The sequence below is a fragment of the Moschus berezovskii genome, chromosome 18 (assembly GCF_049115385.1).
Source record: "Moschus berezovskii isolate FMDL1 chromosome 18, NW_MosBer_1.0, whole genome shotgun sequence".
Lineage (NCBI taxonomy): Eukaryota > Metazoa > Chordata > Mammalia > Artiodactyla > Moschidae > Moschus > Moschus berezovskii.
The window spans coordinates 18,353,189-18,376,555 of NC_142477.1; the positions used below are offsets into that span (position 1 = coordinate 18,353,189).

The 23,367-nt window shown below is 48.4% G+C and overlaps 1 protein-coding gene across 4 annotated transcripts in view; it reads left to right on the top strand.

Annotated features, from left to right (window-relative positions):
- Positions 1-23,367, top strand: part of TRIO (trio Rho guanine nucleotide exchange factor) — a 362,249-nt gene that overhangs the window by 151,321 nt on the left and 187,561 nt on the right. For all 4 annotated transcript variants that reach the window (XM_055422254.2, XM_055422251.2, XM_055422253.2 and 1 more), the window contains exons 6-9: positions 87-209; positions 4,212-4,403; positions 10,973-11,104; positions 18,969-19,199. In XM_055422254.2, coding sequence (XP_055278229.2) covers positions 87-209; positions 4,212-4,403; positions 10,973-11,104; positions 18,969-19,199 — 678 coding nt within the window. The remainder of the gene's footprint in view (positions 1-86; positions 210-4,211; positions 4,404-10,972; positions 11,105-18,968; positions 19,200-23,367) is intronic.

Below are 23,367 nucleotides of genomic sequence, written 5' to 3' on the forward strand. Positions count from 1 at the left end.
TTCCTTGGTTTGGTCCGGTTCCTGGGCCTGTGTCAGGCCTCTCTTTCTCAGGAGTGATCCCAGGTTGTCTTTTTTCATCCCGGTAGATGTTTGACTGGATCACACACAACAAGGGCCTGTTTCTGAACAGCTACACCGAGATTGGGACCAGCCACCCTCACGCCATGGAGCTCCAGACCCAGCACAATCACTTTGCTATGAACTGCATGGTAAGACACCGGGGCACAGGGGTGTCCTGCCACTGAGTAAACTTTAGCAGACAGGGGAGGGTATTTACACGGTTCCTTCCCAGCACGCTGCCCAGAGCTCGTGTAGGGCCTTCTGACGATCGATGTAGCAGCTGAACTCCAGTGTGGGTGGGAGATTCTCTGTGGCAGCAGTGTGTAGGTAGCTTGTTTTTAAGTTTGTAAGCAAACAGAAGTGAAAACAAGTAAGCCAACCAACCAGTGAAACTTGAACCAGTTCACTTGGCCAGGCCCACATGCATCGTTTTGATGCTGGCTTCTGAACTGTCCCTCTCAGGAGCCCACGGGGCTCTTTGCAGAGGCTGAGTCACATGAACCAACCCGCTGTCAATTTGCTGGCAGCCCTTCACGATGAAGAAGAAGTAAGCCAGCCTGCCACCCTGCTCAGGGGCATCCTCCAGTTCTCCTAAAACATGAGTCTTCCTCCCAAGTTGAGTGGAGGGCTGGGGGTCTGACATCAGTCTTCCTCGCAGTCCTGTGGCTCTCTGGATGCTCTTGGCCGGTTGTGATAATGATTGGGGTTACTGCAAGACTGCAGGGCAAAATCCCCCAGAAGACCCCAACAGTGAATTTTAAATAACAGTCTCAGTATGGTTTTGGAATTAATGTAACTAAAATAATGCTGTACGTTGTTCTGTAGGACACAGGGTTCCTTCTGTAGAAAGTTACTCTAGAAAACTTTCACTTTAGAGACAGTTTTGGTGTGGACTTTGAGCCAGACCTATGGAAGTTAGCTAGCCCTCTGCATGGTCATGTGTGTCTAAAGAGCATTGAAACCATACAAAGAGGGGTCGTTATTTAAATTAGTTCAGTAAGAGGCCATTTCATCAGAGTTCAGTCCACAAAGGGCTTCACTTTGGATAGTTTTGAAAAAAAGATTCAGCAATTAAAATTTTTGTAATAGGCACTATCCCAAAAGTCTGATACTGTTCTTGAGTTTGAAGTAAGAGAATTGTGGGGTTAAAGATTGAGCCTGAGTGTAGATTAAGAGAATGGAAATGTGGGCCTTTATGGGAAGCATCTTAGAAGACTTTTTTTCCCCTAACAATTTCCTATCAATTTTTCAAAATATTCAGAAGCTTCCAACTAATGGTGAAAGACACATTCAGCCCACCACTATCACATACTTTAAAAACTGGAAATACTAAAATATATTTTATAAAAACTAGAAAGGAGCAGAAAGGGTCCTCTCCCTTCCCCATTGTTGCTGCTGCTGCTGCTAAGTCACTTCAGTCGTGTCCGACTCTGTGTGACCCCATAGACGGAAGCCCACCAGGCTCCCCTGTCCCTGGGATTCTCCAGGCAAGAACACTGGAGTGGGTTGCCATTTCCTTCTCCAATGTGTGAAAGTGGAAAGTGAAAAGTGAAAGTGAAGTCGCTCAGTCGTGTCCGACCCTTAGCGACCCCACGGACTGCAGCCTACCAGGCTCCTCCATCCATGGGATTTTCTAGGCAAGAGTACTGGAGTGGCTTGCCGTTGCCTTCTCCGCCAGTGTTGCTAGTGATTAGGAATCAGCAGAAGATGAAGAAGCCGGGCACGTGAGTTATGAATGTAGAGGTTTTTAATTCTGACTTCTGTTTACTGAGTGACCTCAGGCAGCCTGATTAATCTCTTTGAGCCTCGGTTTCCTAATCTCTAAAGTGGGGGTAATTTCTGCCTAACATGGTGTTGCGTTATTTTACTTACCATGTTTTTGTAAGACACTAAGCGGAATTTATCAAGTAAGTACTTCATAAATGGTAGAGGCTACCAGTGATGTTATCACCTCATTAAGAATACTGTCAGTAATTTTAGTATATTATGGAAAGTAAGAAACTCTTAACAGTATGGGTAATACCTTTTTTTTTAGGTTTAAATATATTTTCTATTTTTCTATGATGCGCTTCTATCGCTTCTCTAAGTAAAACTTTTAATTTAAAGAGGCTGTAGTTGCCTGTGCACTACAGGGTCACAACTGTGGGGAGCGCTTTGAAGCCTCTCAGCTCCCAGTTCTCAACACCTCCACGAGTCCCCCATGTGTCTAGGACATTTACTTATGCAGGAGAGGGGCCTGTTGACCTTCAACCCTTTCTTGTGCCATCTAGTGTGTTTTAAACATTTTTGACAAAATAGAAGTGTACTAGATGTCAGGGAGCAAGGTCGACTTTAAGAAAGCATTTTAAGGGACAGCAGCGGGCGTGCTCATTCTCCCATCACAGGTGTTTTAAAGGCTCTGATGGTTAAGAATCTGGGTGGAGGCACAGCTAACGTGGGGAATGGTACACTGCCGTGTCTGTGCACGCTCGTCTGGGCTGTGTGCCACGCGGCTCCTTCATCCTGCCGTGGTGATAGAGGCATGGCCCATGCATGATTCAGAGAGCGTTCGTCTGCATGCGGAGCACGGGCAGTTTGAGGGGATGGAAGCCGTGCAGGCCCTGAAACAGATGGAGGTGGGGTGCAGCCCCCTCCATAGTCCCCCCGATGGAGCTGTCTGGGTGGACAGCTTGTCCCCAGATCCTGACAGAGGGCACCTGCTGATGCTCTTGCAAACAGACCTCTCGGGTAGATTTTCCTCTTTAAGGATCCAGAGAAAGCAAAACTCGGTGAGTCTGGTCAGTGTGTCTAGAGGGAGAGAGCGTGTATGAGAAGGAGAGGCATTGCTCCTTAGAGGACAGCCTTCAGGGCGCTAATGCCACATGAGGCCAGTTCCCCTCGGATGGCGGCCTCGACTGCCCGTCACAGCCTCAAGATGCCCCACCACCTGCCGGGCGAGCCCCACACCCGGACATGGTAGCTGGTTCCAGCCTGCAGCCCAGAAAAGTGCCTCAGCGCCCGGAGTCTGTGGCTTTGTAAACCCAGATGAAGGCGACTCCATTCAGCTCAGGCTGCGATCAGGAGTGGATGACAGGAATGAGTCAGTGAAGGTACAGAGGACGCCAGGCGCATTCTGTGGGGCGCTTCCTAGGGTCGCTGCACATGGGGTGACAGTGACGAGGCTGGTGCAGGGGTCGGAGGGCGAGGCAGTGAGAGATGGCCCCGAGGACCACGGGGGCAGGAGGGACGGGAGGAAGAGTGTGCGGGGGTTCAGGCAGGTTGGGTGACCCGGTCTGATCGAGGGTGAGGATGACGGGAGCCCAAGGTGAGGCTGCACCCGTGCACGGTGCAGGGTTGGGATGCGTCGCGGAAGTCTTAATAATAATAAATATATGAAGAGCAGCAACAACCGAGGCTTCGCTGAAAGTGCGCGTTCTGCACCCTGCCTTTGCTCTAAGGATCATGTGATCCTTAAAGAAGAGGAAGGCAGAAACGGAAATATCATAGTGAGAACTTCTTTTGCAAGAAAAATGCCCTTTTTTAAAAAAAAAAAAGGAAAAAGCTTTGTACCCTTATTTTTGCCACAAGCTACTGGCCTCGAAGAGAGAGATTTCAACACAGTAGAAAAGCTCACTTAAAGCTGGAGCACAGCACTGCCCTGTTGGTGCCTGATGCACGTTCCCCTGGGAATGTGGGTCCATTTGCAGGTTTCCTGTTGGCACCAGCAAGCTGGCTTGGGCTTGTGTAGAAAGGAGGGCTTGTTTCCACACAGAGTAGCCTCTGGTTGCCGCGCAGAGTCTGTCATTTCTGGGTCCTCGTGACAGACTGCGGCGGTGGCTCCCACCGTTCTGGGTGACAGCTTGCCGTCTGGACCCTTCTCGGGACAGGAGGCCAGGGCACGGGTCAGAGGGCATTGTGTGCATTGCTTCTGTGCCCCTCCCAGCTGGCTCACCTCTTGGTGAGCAGTTTTAAAAATAGAAACTGAAATCAAGGCTTAGGGTATATGGAAATCCGAATAGCAGGACACATGTCCTTCCATCCACCTGCTGATCCTGCGATTAAAATGTGACTTTTAAGTTCGTAGGTGGCTTCAGATAGTGCGCTCTGAATCTGTCAGAGAGGTACCCCATGCGCCCCACCCTGACCAGCACCCCCTTCTCGCCCCTCCGCAGAACGTGTACGTGAACATCAACCGCATCATGTCGGTGGCCAACCGCCTGGTGGAGTCGGGCCACTACGCCTCCCAGCAGATCAAGCAGATCGCCAACCAGCTGGAGCAGGAGTGGAAGGCCTTCGCGGCTGCCCTGGACGAGCGCAGCACCTTGCTGGACATGTCGTCCGTCTTCCACCAGAAGGCCGAGAAGGTCAGTGCCTGGGAGCCTGGCCCCCGCCCGCCTCCTCTGGCCCCCCGCGTCCCCGCAGCAGAGCCTCGGAGACCACCGGGGCGCTGAAGACACCCCACATGATCAGCACTCCCACACCTCGGCCCCTCTGCAGACCCGGGCTGCTTCTTCACCTCCTTGTTTGTAAACACCTCCTTGCTTGTAAAGTAGAGGTAAAAGTATGGACTTGAGGCGCCGTCTTTCACTGTAAATGAGGTTCACATTAGGGGCCTTGCACACGGGCTGCTGCCCAGTCGGGACTCGTGAGTGACAGCGGCTGTTCTTCATCCCCTTCTTTCTGTCCCTCCTCCCGTCCTCCTCCTCCTCCCTTGAGAATTCCAGTTAGAAGACTTAGGCGGCAAGTAACAGACCGCCCGACTCTCAGGTTTAGGCACTAGGGGTCTGCTTTTCTCACAAACCAGGGTATCATGGCCCACCGCATCAGGGTGGGCAGGCTCCTGACTGGGCCTGGCCGTTGCCCGAGAAGATGGGTGTGGCCACAACTCCCAATGCTGGCCCCTCTGCCATCGCCCCCCGCGTGCAGGGTGCGGTGCCATCTCCAGTCGCTGTCTCAGGGCAGCAGTGTTCACAGGAGGTCCCTCTGGCCCAGCCCACTTCCCCCAGTCCCCCAGGCCTGGAGAGGGGTTCCTGCCCTCAGCCGGGCCGCAGACCTGGGTTCTCAGCCTCCTGGCAGGGCCTCGCTGTACCAGCCCGGGCCGTGGTGGAGAAGTGGCTTTGGGGTACGGTTTTCAGTACCACAATTGTCAAGTTATTTCTGTGGATTCAGACCTCATGCAGGCTTCACCTGCCGACATGCTGGTCACACCCCTGTCTCAGAGGTAATGTGTGAAGTGTACCCCCAACACTCCCCACATGGCCACGCACGGGCACACTTGCCTCAGTGAACACACTTGTAGGGCAGCGAAAGAGAGGGAGTTGCTGTGACTCAGATGCTCATGGTGGAAGCCTGGGCGGTGAGCCTGCTTCTCCAGACGTGGAGGAAGAAACTCAGGAACCTCTAGCCACTAGCAAGACGTGGGGAAGGGACAGGTGGTTGCCTTAATCTAAAGGAAGAATGTTGATAGAACTTCCTCAGGGAGAGTTATTTTGGGGGAAAAACGTACATTCACAGGGATTTGCACTGATGCTTCTAAACAGGAAAATAGTGTCCTTTCATCTAGAAACAGCCTTGCTGGGTGGGTACAAGCCTCAGCTTGCCCGGCATCTCGGAGGGGCGGCTGGAATGTTGCACAAGGTGCTAATTAAGAGTGATCTTGGCTCTGGGAACCTTTAAAGTGTGAAGCAGAGTGGAAACGGAACAGGAGAGCAAGATGACAGAATCGTAATAGCCTCGTGTGGAAGCTGTGAGTTGGGACTAGCAAGTTTCAGTGTCAGGTTTTCCTGCTAAGTTTATGCAAGAGGTAGTTTTGTGATAAAGGAGACACAGAGCCCCCACACAGGAGCAGTTTGAATTAAAGTACCAGGAGCCCCTTCAGCTTAACACAGCACTGTCTCTGCTTCTGTGTGGTCGCTCTGGTCCCATCATGGTCAAGGTCGTGGCATGTCAGTCACTGGATATTCCCGTGCTCTGGAGAAGGGCTGCGTGGCCCCCGCCCACATGCCATCTGTGATGATAGCACGGTGTGGGGTGCAGTCACCCCCTGGGCTGTGTGGAGGTGTGTGAATTGCTTGTGGGCCCCTGGAAAGGCCCGTCAGGATGATGTGAATAAATCTGAAACCTGACAAGCTGGCTGGGGGACTCTTGGATAGTCTGAAGCATAAGGGAAAAAAATCTCTCTAACCATGGCAAGATCCAGAATTGCAGGTAACCCAGAAGATTAATTGCTGCTCTGCCCTGCCTGAAAGCAATGTAGAAATGTGGGTGCCATGGGGTGTTCCCCTCCCCAATGTTTAAAAAGATTTTAGACATGAAGCAAAGTTGAAAGAGCCTGGGGTGTTTTTATTTGGATAAAATAATGTCTGTAATTTATGAGCTTGAAGGAAACACAGCTAGAGGAATACATTGTTGAACAGAATTTCATGGGGTCTTGCGTGAGCTCTAACAGTGCTTGCGGGCTCCATCACTTCAGTGGCCAGAGAAGACACCCCATAGGACCTTGGGGACAAAGTGGGCCCGTGAGAAAGGCCGGCATCTCTGATGGGCCCTGACTGAGGCAGTGCAGCTGCACTCAGCAACCACAGTGTATGGACCTGGGCTTTCAGGGTCCCGAACATTTAGGCCTCCGAGATGTGTCCTTCCCTCAGGCGCAAGTGTGGTGGGTGTGAGGTCTGTCTCCCCTTCTCTGAGATTCAGGAGCACGGAAGGTGACATCACCGAGGGGTCATCCTCTTCCCAGGAGAGGGTCTCTGAGCAGGTCACCTCTGTTCCCTCCTTTTCAAGCCTCTGCCTGCTACTTATGCTGAAGCGGTTTTCATAAGCTCACCAGGGATGGACCAGCACGCAGACATCATATTGGGTTTCCGTCATAGCCACCCCTTTGACCCTCCTCTGGAGCTCTCACTAAGGATTTAAATCTGATCGGGGTGAGGTAGGGCTCAACTCTGTGACCCTGCAGTTGACGGTGTGGCTGAAGGAAGCCGTCTTCGGGGTAGGACAGCAGCTTATCTTTGTCGGGGGGATGTGCGCCGCGCCCCTCCTGCTCCTGTGTCTCCGTGGGTGTTCTTGTGTTGGTATTCGCTTGTGGCTTTATACACATAAATCTTGAGGTTACAGCTAGATGAGAATGATGTTTCGTAGACTGTGCCTTCCAGAGCTGTCTTGGCCATTATCCTATCCCGCCCTCATCTCCTGTGAGGTGTGGACGGGGTCAGAGTATCTATTTACAGAACTGGAGACACGGCTGCAAGGCTCGTGGTTTGACTCATAGACAATGTTTAGGGCTCTACTTTTTTTGGTCATGTGTCATATCCTTTTATATTAAGGAGCTTCATAGCAAAGCTGTTAGAATTACCTTGTTATAAATCAAAGAATTAAAGCAACTTGATTTTACTACACCTTAAAAATCTCAAGTTTTCCCTATGTTTAAAAAAATGACTAGAGTTCTACTATCCAGTGTGGTAGCTAGTGACCGCCTTCGGCTGTTATTCCCCTTCATCAGTCCTGTGATTTTGCTCGGCAGAGACGGGACCCCATCTCTCTTAAAGGAACCAGGAGGAAGGAGTGTGTTTATTCATAGTCAGGGAGTAGAAACGATGTAAGAAACAGTAGAGTAATATTTCCTAGAAATGAAAGCAGAAGATGAGGAAATTAGAAATAAGAAAGGAAACTCTGAACTTGGAATTCATACATGTATTTTATATATATATATATAAATTCACTGAGCCTTAATTTTTCCAAAGAGGAGAAAGCCCCTCTCAATAAGGGTTTTAAGCGTTTACATTCTAGGAAGTTCCTGTACCTTTGTCTCCTAAATCAGGCTAACCACCTATGTTCAGCTGGTGCTGTATCAGGCGCTCCTGGTGGGCGTGAAATTCACTAGACTGGGCGGTCTCAACAAACTGGAAGTTCTTACTCTCAGCAGTTGGAGGGCAGTGACATAAATGCTTCTGAAAATAAGGCTGCTAGTTAATTATTCAGGCTCTCCTTTTAAAGCTTACGTATTAATCACTCTTCCCTCGTCTGCCTGCCTCACGTTTGCAAACCGGCTGACCCAGCCTCCTGCCATCCTCTCTGAGCAGTGCTAAAGCGACCACTCGGCTGAGCATCAGAATCCCCAGCTCTGAGGCTGGCTCCTGGTTTGAATTCAGAGGTGCCTGGAATTCCCTTGCACTCTCCTGCGTCTCCTCCATGTCTGGCCAGACGCTGTGTGTTCACTCGTTTGGTTTTGCTGTTTAGTCGCTCAGTCCTGTCCAGCTCTCTATGACCCCATGGACTATAGCATGCCAGGCTTCTCTGTCCTTCACTGTCTCCCAGAGTTTGCTCAGATTCATGTCTGCTGAGTCAGTGATGCCATCCAGCCATCTCATCCTCTGTTGTCCCCTTCTCCTCCTGCCCTCAGTCTTTCCCAGCATTGGGGTCTTTTCCAGTGAGTTGGCTCTTCGCATTAGGTGACCAAAGTATTGGAGCTTCAGCATCAGTCCTTCAGTGAATATTCAGAGTTGATTTCCTTTAGGGTTGACTGGTTTGATCTCCTTGCAGTCCAAGGGACTCTCAGGAGTCTTCTCCAGCATCACAGTTCGAGAGCATCAATTCTTTGACACTCAGGCTTTATGGTCCAGCCCTCACATCTATACATGACTACTGGAAAAACCATAGTTTTGACTATATGGGCCTTTGTGGGCAAAGTGATGACCTTTGTCAGCAGTTTTTTGGTTTACATTTTGAGCATTTATAGCATCAGAGCCTCGGCTGGCGCTCTGGTCCCACTGGAGCACAGCAGCCTCTGTCTGCTGTCTTCAGTTAGAAAGTGTCAGGCTATGTGCTGGACATCCCCCATTGTTCCAAGCCCAAACTGTTTGTCAAGGTAGTAAAAGGTGTGTGCGTGTGTAGGGGTGGTAGTCAGGTTTTTAAACCAACATCAGAGTCCCTCCCCCTCCCATATTCACAGGGCACATTATTGTCTTAACAGGCTCTAGGAGGTTCTGTTTTGTGAGTACCTGTTGAGCTTTGACACCAAACTTGATCCTAGAGTCTTTTTTCTTGGTGGAGCACCTGTTAACATCCTCCTCCTCCTCGGCTCTCCAGCGGGGATTGCTGCTCTGGTTCGGATCTCCTTTGGGTGTCGAGCTTTTCAGAAGACGTTCGGGGCTTGGAACTGGCCCTTTAAGGGTTGCCATCTTCTAAATCAAAGAGAAAAACTGCTTGCACAAAAGTCCCTATAAAACCATGGTCAGGTTTCTTTCTGTCATTGGTATGTTTTAACCCAGTGAACTTAGATGTGCAGAGTCCTTTTCCTATGAGGTTTCTGTGTTATAAGCTAATCTGCCCTATGTTTTTGCAGGTAAATATAATCAGTACCTTTCAGGATACTTTAAGAAATTATAAATAAGTTAAGTAACTGCAGGCATCCATAAAACTGCTCGAAGGTTTCTTTCCTGATAGCCCCCCAAATCGGGGTTGACTGTGTTTTAGCAGTGTTTTTGGCTGCTTTTAGAACACCATCCAAGAAATGCTTAGAAAGATGCCCAAGTAGTCATGTGTGTGTGCGTGGGAATAGGGAGAGGCATAGTATAACTTGATTACTCCTTCTGTCATGTCAGGTGATGCCCGGAGGAACCATGGGGGGGAGTAATGAACACCTTCCCTGAGGCCTGCCTCGGTGCAGTCATGTTTAAAGCCATGTGAAACCACGTGCCTTCAGATGACACTGAATACCTTGTGAATTGGTTTCCAGCCCTGGGATTTTCATGCAGATATTTTTCTGAGCCAATACATTAATAATAAAGGGATTTTAGAAACAATGGTTACTCAAGTGGCTTGTCTGGGTTTCTAAAAACGTCCTACGTACCCAGGAGGTTATTCTCATATATATTTTATGAGAATCATAGCACATTTCTCGTCTGGCAGGTCAGTTACTGTGTTTTAAATAGTCACGCTCTGCGTTCCCCGACGAGTGGAAAGACAGCAAGGAACTAGAGAAAAGAGGGGATACCCAGGGAAATGCGTTGATGTCTGTTTATTTGAATTAGTGTTAATTGAATTCGTGTCCTTAATTGAGCCTTCTGCTGCTTGTCTTTGACACTTACCGTGATGGATGCTGTTGGGATCTCCCTAGGAAGTTTGGCTGTGATTTCTCAGCTATTGGTGAGCCCTGGGGTGGGCGTGGCAGTGGAGAAGGCTGAGGACAGGTCAGCAGCCGTGGCCCAGGACTGCAGCCTGCAGGCCTTCCCCGTTTACATGCACAGCGGGGACACCCCAAAGATTCCGCTGCCTCCCTTAGCCATCCTTCCCTCCAGTGGGCACAGCTCTGGAGTTTCGGCCTCCTTCCCAGGGTCTCCTTTAATGCCTTTGTGTATTTACTCTTGAAAAGGTAGGCAGATGGACCCTCCGATCTTTGTACTGTTAGGTAGATGACTTCAGGAATCTTCCACTGCCTTTGTAATGAAAGAGGAGAGCAGAAGGACTGGACCACAGCTTTGGGAGTAGCGCAGCTTGCTGTGCAGCTGAGACTGGGGGGTTGCAGGTGGACTGGATGGCCATGCCCCCCGTGGCCAACAGTGCAGAGCAGATGGAAATGCTGAATTCAACCGTGAAACCACCAGGCCTGAAAAACATCCAACACAGGGCAGAGGCACTCCCAGGAGTGACCGCAGAGCCACCCAAGGCTGTCATTTCAAATGTAGGTTCTTGGGCCCACCTCCGAATCTGCCTGAAGCTGGAGCGGGGGGACGGGGCTCTGGTTTGCAGAGTCCAGGAGTCTGGTTTGAGAACCCAGGTCAGTGCCATTTGATCCGGGGAGTCAGCCACGCACTCTTCCTAAACACTCTCTTCAGCCACCCTTATTTCAAAGCCATGTTGAAAGAGGGTTACTTCTCAATATCGTTTGCTGTTGGTAGACATGATCTTCTTATTTTTGTTTAAACCACCCCAGTATATGAGCAACGTGGACTCGTGGTGCAAGGCCTGCGGCGAGGTGGACCTGCCCTCGGAGCTTCAGGACCTGGAGGATGCCATCCACCACCACCAGGGGGTGTACGAGCACGTCACTCTTGCTTACTCCGAGGTGAGGGCTCAGTTCTTCCGCTGCGGTGGGGAAGCAACACTGTTGTGTCTTAACACCGGAAGCCGGAAAGATCAAAGCTTTGGCTAGCCTAGGATAAACGCACAAGTTCCGAGTTGAACTGCAGTTTCCTTGTGACTTCTGAGCTCCATGGATGTGAGGCTGATAGGTAAGAAAGGATGGCGGCAGACAGCAGACTCCTCACAGCCCTGAGATGTTTGTGGATTTGTTTCAGAGTGCTCAGATTTTCATCTGCGCTAATAAACAGAAGTTTAACCTTTTTGACTGCATGTATTTAGGAAAGATGCATATTACGTGTGGTGCAGTCTCGTCAAACTCCGTTTGCTCTTCCTGAATGCACCTTTCTAGAAAAGAGGGAAATGTGACGCAGTGTCTTGTTCTGGACGTCACAGCACACCCGGTTGTTTTCAAGTGTGGCTACTTGCTCTTTCAGGACTCTGAGTGGAGCATTTTCTTTATTAGTATAAGCGCATTATTTAACGTATCCCTGCTTTATCTTCTGCCACCTTCTGTGCCAGGCTTTGCTGTCAGGCCATGATGTAACCACTTATTTAATGCCCGCAGCTCTGGGGCTGGGACTGTTCCTGACCCCTCTTAAAGATGAGGAGGGAGCAGCACAGAGGCGACGTGACCTGTGCCCAGTCCTCAGCTGTAGGAAGTGGAGCGGGGTCTGACCCAGGGAGGCTGCCCGTGTGTTCTCAGCCAGCACCGTGCTCCCTCCGTTTCTTATCACACGTTAGATGCAGTGATGACACCAAACACACACGAGGTCCAGGTGTGTCAGTCTTGTCCACGCTGTGGTCATCTGACCCTTCCAGCCCAGTCTCCTTTTGTTTATGATGCTGGTTCAGTTCCTGGAGGTGAGTGGTGAGTGGGTAGGAGTTCAGTATGTGCTTGCTTTCTGCATCTCCAGTGAGCATCTGTCATACTATATGCTGATCGGAAAGATTCCCATGAGACTCCAGGGAGAAGGTGCCTCAACCGACCTGGTGGAGAGCTGAGCCCAGAGGAAATATTTATACAGTCAGCCTTCTGTACCCTCGGGTGTGCGATGTGGATATGCAGGGCCAGCTGTTCTAGGCTGTTTTATACAGGACACTTGAGCATCCACTGACTTTGCTGTCTGTGGGTGGGGAGAGTCCTAGAACCATTCTCCCTCATTACCAAGGGATGACTGTGTTTAAATCCAGGTCTTCCTTGATCTGAACCACAGCCACACCTGTCAGAGTTGTCTGGCATTTGCTTTTCAGTCTTGACACATCCTCGTCTGCCAAGTAGCTGCTGTTCTCACGTCCTTGAGCCCAGATCTCCTGACCCTGTTGTGTCTGTGGGTGAATCAAATGGACACGTGGTATACTACAGTATTTGCTTCAGAACGTGGTCTGATCTCCTGCTCATGAAAGTTGATATCTATGTATTTGTGTCTCTGGACACCTCTTTACTTAACAGGATCCCTATCCCTTTTAAACACTATTCTATGTTGTCATGCAATTAAAAAATACTCGGCTCTGTATTACGTTTCTTAATGTTGCATCCAGTGTTTATGAGGAACTGTATAAATAAGTGATAGCTTTTTTAAGAGTAAAAGTGAAAATTGAATAGATCTGTAATTTTTTAATCACATTGATCGATAAGGAAAGTTTGAGTTCCTAAAAGCATAAAGTTCTTTCTCCCAGTGTACCATCTCCATGGCGATATCTAATTTTGACCTGTAACATGGAAAATGACTGAACGACCCTGTTACCCCTGGTGTGACGAGGCCTTCACTCGTGCTTACTAATGTTCTCGGGAGCTGCTTTGATTGCAGTGGTAGCTTCCAAATTACCATGGGACTGAACAGTTCTCACACCAGGTGATTGGCAGGACTGGGCTGCAGTCTTGGCCTGCACGGACTTAGCTCGGCCTCACCTGACCAGTCTCATCCTCCAGCCTGGTGGCCAGGCAGCCTGCCCATGGCCCTTGGCACTTCCGGCAAAGCACAGAATTCTCTCACCGTTTCCACTGCCTTCTAAAAGAAGGGTCATCTTGACATGGGAACTTCAATTTACCTATGATGCAGTTTCATTAGATCTTAAATTGGCACTAAAGTTTAAAATAATCTGATGGCAAATAAACAGCTTCCCAGGCTGTGTCATACCACAATTTTTAGCCTAAAACATGTTTGCAGCTGAGCTGTAAATTCAAGGCGATGGTGATTGGAACTGGATGGGCAGAGAAGACTTTCAAAGGAGGGATTTCTTTTTTCTTTTTGCCCTTTAAATTATTTAAAATATGAAATAGATTCAGGCTGTAGAAAAGTGTTAGAGCAAAGGGCTGCCCCCTCGCCTTGACCAGATCGCCCAGTTTTATGCTCTGTCTGCGCCCACTGCGCCCCACCCGTCTCCAGCCTGACACCACATCACCACTGATACAAACAGCCTTCCGTCCAGCGGGCCGTCTGCGTCTCCCCGGTCCCAGCCACATCTCTCTCTTTCCAGCCCCAGAAGCACGCAGTGGGCCTATCTTCACACTGAAAACGTTCCTTAGTCTTTCGCTGTCTCGTGTCTTTGACAGTCAGAGATTCCAGGCCTCTCCTTCTGTAGCATGACCCTCAACCCCCCGCTGACTGTGTGGGCTGACTGGGCTGAGTGTCAAACCAGGGCCACAGGATACCAAGCCCTCCTGCAACTGATGGTGTTAACCTTGATCGCCTGGTGAGCTGGGTGTCTGTAAGGTTTCTCCAGTGTAAACTCCCCAGTTAAAAATTTGTCTTGGATGAGCTTGTTGTGGGGCAATGTACGGATGTAACAGGAAACACTTTAATTTGAGGATAATGCCATGAGTGCTGGAGAGGGCTGTGGGGCTGGGAGACCCTCCAGGCTCAGCGTGGAGGGCTGTGCCCTGTTGGTGGGCCACACCCCGTGAAGGAAGCGCCGTAGGTGATGCTGGTTTGAGTCGATGCATAAAAGTTGTGAAGACAGATCGCTGTTTCTTCACAATATGAAGTGAAGTATACGTTCACTTCGATAAATGACTGCCTTTATGCAGCTTGTGTATTTTGCCCACTTTGGTCAAATCGTGGAAATACTGTCCTAGCACTGGGGACCTGATACAGCAGCACGTTCAGGCCTCATTGACCTGTCACAGGTCATACTTGGCTCTAGGTTTTACAGCCACCAGCAGTGATCTCCAGGTATTGATCTCTTTCTTTAGATCAGGGCAACAGTCTGCATGTGAGTGAAGGGGACTCCTGCTGGAGACGCTGAGCTCTAATCAGATTTAGTGAGAAGCATAGAGACCCAAGTACTGGAATAAGAATAGGCAATCCTCTGAGGTTCGTTGGCACTTTTCGGAGGGTGGTGCACAGGAACCCAAGTTACAGATCTTACGTGCAGTTTTGATTAAAAGTAAATAATCAAGAACCAGACCATTGTTCTTGATTTTAAACAGTTAAGTTTCCTCTGAAATGTTAACGACAAACATACCCAAGATATGGTAAAATTTTAACCTTCAACTCCTTTTTTGCTTTATTTAGCACTTGGATTTTTCCTAACTCATTTAGGTATTAGAATGTATTAGTTTGTATATTTATAAAATGTTACTGTTTGTAAAATGTAACTTCCACTGCCCTTCACTTCACCAAGTACTATATTCCAAGAAAAACAAAGAGCAAAATGTGAAAAAATTGAGCCAGCTTGATCTTTTGAAAAATTACAGCAGGTTAAGTCCTGCTTTTTGATAGTAAATGTTGATTTTCATCTTTTACAGATATTGTCCCTTTGTGGGACAAGGTTTGGCTGCCTGAAAACTGACAACACATTTTTAGACAAAACATACAACTTAAGTAAATTCACCTGGTTCTATAGTTTAAAAATTCAGAACTGTATCATATACCATAAACTCATATATACTAATTGTTTAGTACTTACATTATATGTGAATAATTTGGCTGATATTTTCAATATTTTATTAAAAATATGAAATGAGTTAACTTAAAAAATTTGTTTTCTGCTGGTTATTCTGTACCATTTAAAAATCTTTTGTTTCTGTACAGTAGAACAGTCCCCTTTATAAAATTCTAACATTTTTCCCCATATAGTTCTTCTGTACTTAAAAAAGACAAAGACAATCTGCTAAAAGTTACTAAAATGTGTATATGATATCTTTCATGTGCTTAAATAATACCTTTTAAATTGACACATCTGTGAACAACACACTGAAATAAAGTCAAGTTCTTTCTGAAAGTTTTATTGGCGAGGTGCTACATGGGAGCACGCACTTGAAGTTCCATGGGGTCCAATTTTGATACAGCAGATGTTCTCCTGCCTGGAATTTTTCTGCCACTTCTGCTGGCACACTCTCTACTCCCAGTGACAGTATAGCAGTAGCACCAACAGAGACAGTTTAATCTCTGCTTACAGCTCCCTGAAGAAAGAGCTTTGCTTAATGTGTCCCCCTGTGTTAAGGTGAGATTATATGTTTACGTACTTAGTCATTTCCTACTGCCCCTCCATCCTGAGTAGGCATGTTGCTCTAACCCAGTAATGATTCCTCCTCTTGAGCTCTGTCAAGAGATATCAAAAAAGATTAGTTGGAAAATTCTTGCTCAGATCATTTATTCTCAGTAGTAGAATATTAGTGGTGGTGAATGAATGCCTTTGGAAACATGGTAAGAGCTGGGAACCCGTTGGTTATTCTGTATTGTGGTTTAAGATTGGAACAGTGGCTTAAGATAGAGGTTGACTTTTTGCCAGTGGGGAAGTCCCAGGGCTTGCGTTCCAGGGCTGGTTGGTAGGTCTCCTAGTAAGAGGATCTCTGGATCCTTTTGTCTTTTTGCTTTGCCTCTTTTAGCAGGTGGGCTACTATCCTTGAGGTTGCCTCAAGGTCATGAGTAGGTGCTGAAGCACCAGCCATCTCCACCAAGTTCCTAGGAGCAGGGAAGAGAAATAGGCAAGGAGGAATGAGCATACTCAACCTCCTAGACAGTTTTCTTGGAAGCCCCATTCAACAGTTTTAATTACTGCATGTTGGCCACTCCTATTTATAAGTGGGTCTAGGAAGTACAGCTTTAAAGCTGGGGTATTGCTGTTCCTGACTGTGGGGTTTGGCTGTGAGGGAGAAGCTAGTGGACTTTGGGAGGCAGTGGTCAGTGTCTGCCCCACACTTTCTGATCTGTAGCCTTACAACGCGTTTACCAAGTCATATGCTCTGGTGAGCGTTTCCTGACTTACGTGTTTTATAAGGAGTAAAAGGCTGAGGGAATATTTGCAAGAAATTCTTTCTAGGTTCTGTACAGATGTGAAAATGTGTAACTTGGAGTATTGGTCCTCAGTCCTGAGAAACGCTGCACCCCCATCGTTTGACTGAAATTTTATGATACCTGCTGTATGGGTAATAATCTATTTTCAGAAAAAAAAACTGTCTATGTAAATTGCATATGTGCTACAATATAAATTAGAGACAAAAGAAAAGGTAATTTATGATAAAATGTGTTTCAGTCTACACATATCGGAGTACATGCAAATAGAAGATAATTAGGTATTCAGGTGCTGGCCATGTATTTAAAACCTTTGTCAACATGGCCACTAAGATGCAGACTGGATGTGCGTTATATTTGTGACTCAAGTACTGAGAACGGTATTATCGTACCGGTATTTTATTAACAAAGTGTAACTCCTGTAGAGCTTCAGAGAAAATCAAGCATGCCTTCCTTTGATTAACACGGTAACTGCATTCCTGGAAAAGCCAGTGTGTGTGAAAAGCAGGCAGAAAAAAGAAAAGGGAAACAAACCTCCTCATTTATATGTCTGAGCCTAACTCGGATTATTGGGTTGGCCATAAAGTTCGTACAGGTTTCCCCAAATGAACTTTTTGGCCAGCCCGTACGAAAAGCAGGGTGGTGGTTGATTCAGCGGTAATAGACTGCTTCTCTGAATTGGTCACAATAAATCTTCTCCCCCAAAGTAGTCATCACGCCCTCCGCCCAAATCATCGTATCACAAGTGCCCACACAACTGTCAGTGACTCCGGGGGCAGCTCCCTTCTTCGGAAAACTTGCCTTTCCCCTGTTTCTGTTTGTACACGTGCCTGACACAGTGCATGTCTTCTCCCTGTTCCCTTCGGTGGTGTCAGCTTGCTTTGTTTCTGCTTCTGTTTTGCTAACTTGTTGTAGAGGATCCGTTTTAATCTGTGGAGTCTGATAGCACCAGCCTTCCTAAGGAAGAGTCAGCACTTCCAACAGAGGACTTAGGTTCGGTTATTAGAAAACAAACATGTCACATTCCAGCATGATTTCAGTTGTAAGAGGATTAAAGGAAGAGATTAGAAAATTCCCCAGGCCTCTTGCTTGTCCCCAGGTTTCGGCTTCCTTCGTCCGGTCCTGCTCAGCACTGCCCCCATCTCCTCTGTGGTAAGACTTTGCCCCTGAACCCCTTTTGTGTCTATTCGCAAGGCCCTCTTTTGTTCCTCCTTTTCATGGATCTCTGAGGAGACTTTCTGAAGAATCTGAGCGCAAAGGTCATGGTCATGAGGATGGGCTTAAGAAGCGCCCTGTATCAGACACGCTTATGTGCATCACATCCTTTTGTCCAGTCTGATTGTGCTGTTTCTACCACACCTGGCACAATCATTCCTAAGTTTAAAAACACATAATGGTTTTCTTTCTGTATTCCACCCACACCTTTCCTTAACTTTTTTCTGGTTAGTCTGATGGCTTTCATTTAATTGCACTTGGATAGTTAGCTGTTACAGTAGAGCGCTGAAATCTCCCTTAAAAACGATGGCCGTTTAATTAAAATTGCTTCTTTTAAGTTAGTGAACTAAATTAAAATGGCACTTTAGTTTTCTTTTTATTTTGTGAAGTAAAATTGCTATCCAACTATGTCACAGAGTGACAGTACATGTTTATTGCCTGGCGCTAGATTAGTCTTTTTTTTTTTCCGTTAGATTTCAAGATTCAGCTTTAAACTTTTGCTCCATTGTAATGGTTGTGTTCTCTCTAATATAACACAAGAAAAGTATTACTTTTAAATTTCAATTTGCAGATAGTCCGGCAGTGAAATTGTGCATCAGCGCATATGTCGTTTGGGGTTTCCCAGGTGGCACTGGTAGTCAAGCAGCTGTGTACAGTGCAGGAGACCTAAGAAACGTGGGTTCAGTCCCAGGGTCAGCAAGATCCCCTGTAGGAGGGCACGGCAGCCGACTCCAGGATTCTTGCCTGGAGAATGTTGTGGACAGAGGAACCTGGTGGGCTAAAGTCCATGGGGTTGCAAAGGGTTGGACGTGACTGAAGTGACCTAGCCTGCACGCAGAATTTAAGACAGAATGTTTGTGTGTGTTAGTCATTTAGTCGTATCAGACTCTGCGACCCCGTAAACTGTAGCTTGCCATACTGCTCTGTCCATGGAATTCTTCAGGCAGGAATACTGGAGTGGGTTGCCATTCCCTTCTTCAGGTGATCTTCCCAGGGATCGAACCTGGGTCTCTCCCATTGCAGGCAAATTCTTTACCATCTGAGCCACCAGGCAGAATACCATGCTTATTAAGACTAGCATCTACTGCAGTGTTTTGTGAAAATTAAAAGTCCTTTTATTTTAACTCCGTGATTTGCCACATTCGGTTTTGTGACGTCATTGAATAACTGATGGGTTTGTTCTAAATTTTTATTTTAGTCTTTATAAAACGTGCCTTTGAGTGAAACTCTGATTTCCATTTGGGTGTGGGTGTGTGTATGTGGGTGTGTATAGGTGAGTGTGTGTCTGTGCAGGCCTGCCACGCCCTGGAAGGCAGGCTCTGTGGCGTGGCCTGGGCAGAGTCATGCTTCTGGAGCAGTCGCTGGCTGATAATGGCTCGTGTGTCCCGCCGGCAGGTGAGCCAGGACGGGAAGTCCCTGCTCGACAAGCTCCAGCGGCCCCTGACGCCCGGCAGCTCCGACTCTCTCACGGCCTCGGCCAACTACTCGAAGGCCGTGCACCATGTCCTGGACGTCATCCACGAGGTGCTGCACCACCAGCGGCAGCTGGAGAACATCTGGCAGCACCGCAAGGTGCGGCTCCACCAGCGGCTGCAGCTGTGCGTCTTCCAGCAGGACGTCCAGCAGGTGAGCGGGGGGCTCCTCACGGGGCGCCTGGTGCTGGGGGGCCCCACGTGCGGGTGCAGGTGTCCTCACAGGGGTCCGTGTGGGGGCTCCCCTCCTCCTGGGAGCGATTTGTGCTGGGGGAGAGTGTAGGTTCGGGTGTCGTAGAGGAGACCCGTCTGTGCTCGAGAAAGTGAGATAGGCCGGATGGGGGAGGGAAGAATACACGCACATGCGTGCACACGCACGCACACACGTGTGCAGCTTCTGCCTCACCATGAGTGAGAGCCGCGCTCTGAGCACGCGCGCCCTGAGCTCACGTGCCTGGAACACAGGAGGCGAGGCAGGATCCACCCCGGAGCCCCTCGGTTTCCGTCTCGCATCAGGTCATCCTCAATTATGTTTGCTTGTGAGAACAGTGCCCCGGCGCTTGTGCGCGGTGCTGGGACAGTTTTAGGTCTGTCTCCGCTCGGATTACTCAATCATAAGCCGATTGTGTTTCTCTCCCCTCTTGGTAGGAAGTGCCATCTCAGGGGCTCAGGAGTGCTTCATAAATAGTTGTCTAATTAACGTAAAGTGGGCTTTTACAAAAGACCATCCATTTCTAAACAGTGGACACCACAAATGTAAGAGTGAGCCCCGTCCTGGCACTGTGTATTCCCTATGAAATAAGGAAGAGTGTCCTGCTACCAGGGACTTGAGGATTAAAGCTGGAGGGGCTTATAAAATATGATATAGCTTTAGTAAGAAGATAAAAGTCATGTCTTTGCCCTAAAACAGCGGGGAAGGCAAGGGTGTAAATGAGGTGTCACTCGCTGTGAGGGATTCTGGGTGTGCGGGGAGGCCCAAGCGTCCAGGGAGGTGGCTTGAGGCCACAGTGATGGGTTGGGGACAGAGCCTCCCCCCGGACCCGGAGAGTGGCTCAGTCTGCAGTCCCCCGAGGGCCACCTGAAGGTGAGGGGTGTCTGCCGTCAGGGCTGACGTGTGGGAGCGCTTGTGGGCCCTCCACCGCACTGACCACCCTTCTGCTCTTAGTGGGAGTCTGCTGAGTTCCAGATCCTTTTCATTACTCTCTCTCTGTGTATATATATTTAATAATTGTATTTATTTATCTATTTCTGGCTCTGCTGGGTCTTCACTGCTCTGCGGGCTTTCTCTAGTTGCAGGGAGCGGGGTCTGCTCTCTAGGGACGGAGCTTTTTGCTGCCGTGACTTCTCTCGTTGTAGAGCACGGGCTCTGGGGCCCGCGGGCTCAGTCAGTGTCGTTCCTGGGCTCTAGAGCACAGGCTCAGTAGTTGTGGCCCACGGGCTTAGTTGCACCACAGCAAGTGGGATCTTCCCAGATCAGGGACCAAACCCAGGTCTCCTGCATTGGCAGGTGGGTTGTTTACCACTGAGCCACCAGCAAAGCATCTATGTTTTTTAATTTTTACATCGTTCGCGTTGATTCTTACTGATGATTTTTGAGTTCTCTGCAGTGTGCATGTTCAAAATGCCTCAGGAATCATCATATGGATGCAGTACATGCTTGTTTGCAGTGCTGTTTTAGTCATAGAAGGTGACTGGCAGGGAAAGAAGATGGAGGAGTCACAGTCTTGGCATTACCACGAGAACTGGAGTTGTGAGGTTGAAAGCACCATTGTTAGTTTCTCTTAATTGTCCCCGAACTGTCAGAGACTGAAATACTAAGTTTCACTGTAATTATTAAAGGGTTTTCTCGCCTGCATCCGTATCCCGTGGATCAGGCATTCGTTGCGTATCCACGGGCCAGCACGCACTCTGGACCCATGACAGGAGCAGCAGCTGTCCTCCGCCTTCTCCAGCTCTCAGAGCTCCTTGGGGTGTCCAGATGCATAAGAATAAGTCCCTGGGCCACTCTCTCTTCAGAAAAGGAAGCTTTGGGGAACAGGCTGACGAGTCTGACCACCTGGCTTGGTGCCAAGCACTAGCTGTGCTTGAATTTGAAAACAGCCACCATTAATTTTTCTAGGTAGAAAGGTAATTATGATAATTGCAAAACCAGTTCATTAAGCCGGCCATGTTTTTTCTCGGGAACCAGAACAGGGTTGGATGTGGGCAGGAGAAGGTGTTCTGCAGTCCACGGCTCTGTGAGCGTTCCGTAGAAAAAATAATTGCTCTTGAAGGGAAACGTTTTGTCAATTAAGTGATCGGGAATGGTTTGGACTCGTTATGCAGACAGGAAATTGCTCTGTCGGTTTGGCTTGTGAGGCAAGGAACCAAGTTGATAGCATGAAGCAGAGCGAGCAACTGCCCTCAGAGGAGCCTGTAGGGTGTCAGAACTGAAAATGTGTTTCTGAAACTCGAGAAGTGAATCACACACAGGGAAAAATTCTGCTGTCTTGAGCACAGGCCAGGAAAGGTAAGCTGAGGATAAGCGAAGAAAATAGTAGAGCTTTAGAAAGATACCGTCAGCAGAAGATACACTTGTAAAGACCAAAGCGGTCAAAGTCCACAGAAACATAATAAGCCAATTAGAGATCCCACGTGTGGTCTTGTTGGCTTGCTTTGGGTCATGAAGCGGCATCTGTAAATACTGAAGAAGAAGAAAAAGAGCTTCCACACAAGCAGTAAGGATGAAGTTCTTGTGAAGACAGCCCTCCCAGAAGAGGGAACCCCCGTTTGTGGAAAAATTCTTGCAAGAAAAGATGCGAGACCATTGATAGCAATTGCCACCGAGGAAGGGAAGGCTTGAGGGGATGGCATTTGATTTTTAAAACACACGTAATTTTGATTTAGTGGTTAGTTTTCTTTTGTTTGTTTGTTTTTATAACAAGCAAAGGCAATTTCATAATTTCTGTGTGGACAGTGTTTGAGGTGGGAGTCAGGCGCTGTGGGGTGGGAGGGCTTGAAGTGCTATCCCAGAGCACTGACCCTGGGTCCAAATCAAAGGATGGGGGTGGGGCAGGCGGCTGGAAGGCTTGCTGAAGATTTGCCCAAACACACGTCCTACCTACTAGACAGTGTTAACCTTGGTCATCGTTAGCTTAAAAATGAAACAAGTACCATTGGTCATTCCCAGGTGGTGCTAGTGGTAAGAACTCACCTGCCAGTGCAAGAGACTTAAGAGACATGGATTCAGTCCCTGGGTGGGAAATACCAGAGGGACAGGAGGAGGAAATGGCAGCCCACTCCAGTATTCTTGCCTGGAGAATCTCATGGACAGAGGGGCATTTCTGGTTGCACAGAGTCGGCCATGACTGCAGTAGCTTCGTGCACATGTGTCGTGTTTCTTCGGGGTCACACAGTCTTCCTGTTCCTTGAGCCCTTGGTTTACCCTCAGGGCAGCCCTTAGTGGATGTTTGGTTGAATGAATGAAGCCCTGTGTGACTGCCTGGCAGTATGTTTCAGTTTAGGACCAGCTTCAGTTTACCATAACAACACACTGCATCGCTGCTGCACGCCTTCATGTGGGGTGGGAGTGTTGGAAGCGGGCCATAGCAGGATGCCATCAAACCCGTTCGCCCACTCACTGGTGTGGTCTGCCCACCTCTCGGCTTGGTGGATTTAGTGGCTTCAACATGTTGAGTGAGGTGAACGGGCCCCAGAAACCCGCTTTGCTACAGTAGGCTGACTCCACCCAGAAGCCCCTCTGGCAGATCCTCTCCTAAACAAGCCCGCGGTCCTCCTCTCTTGTCCCAACGCAGCCCTTTCGGGTGCGTGAGCGTCACCCTCGCTGTTATATCTTGGAAAAACTCTTCTCCCGGTGGCTGTTGGACTACTAGCTAATACTCTGGGGAGAAAATGGTCAAGCAGATCTAGTCCACTCTAGATTTGTCTTGTCCATGCTTCTTTCTTTTTTTTAATAAATACCTGAAATTAAATGTGTGATATTCTGAGAGATAAACATGTTGACTAGGTCACTTTTGACTCGCCCAGTGAGAGTGGGCTGTTTAATAGTCCAGTGAATTAGCACATAACATGCTCAGAGTTAGCGCCTATGTCTTTGCCTGTTGTAGGGTATAATTTTGCCAAGGCATGAACTTGATCTTGCCCATTAAGTTGCTCCCCAGTTGGGGAGTAAATAAAACTGGGCACCCTCATGGGGGTCGTCTACCTGCCATGCATGTGCCATCTAAGGGGACATCTCTGTGCCATAAGGACTTAAGCGGATTTAGGGGTTCCAAGGAGCTTTGTCTGAACCCTCAAACATCAGCAGTACAGCGTGTAATCAA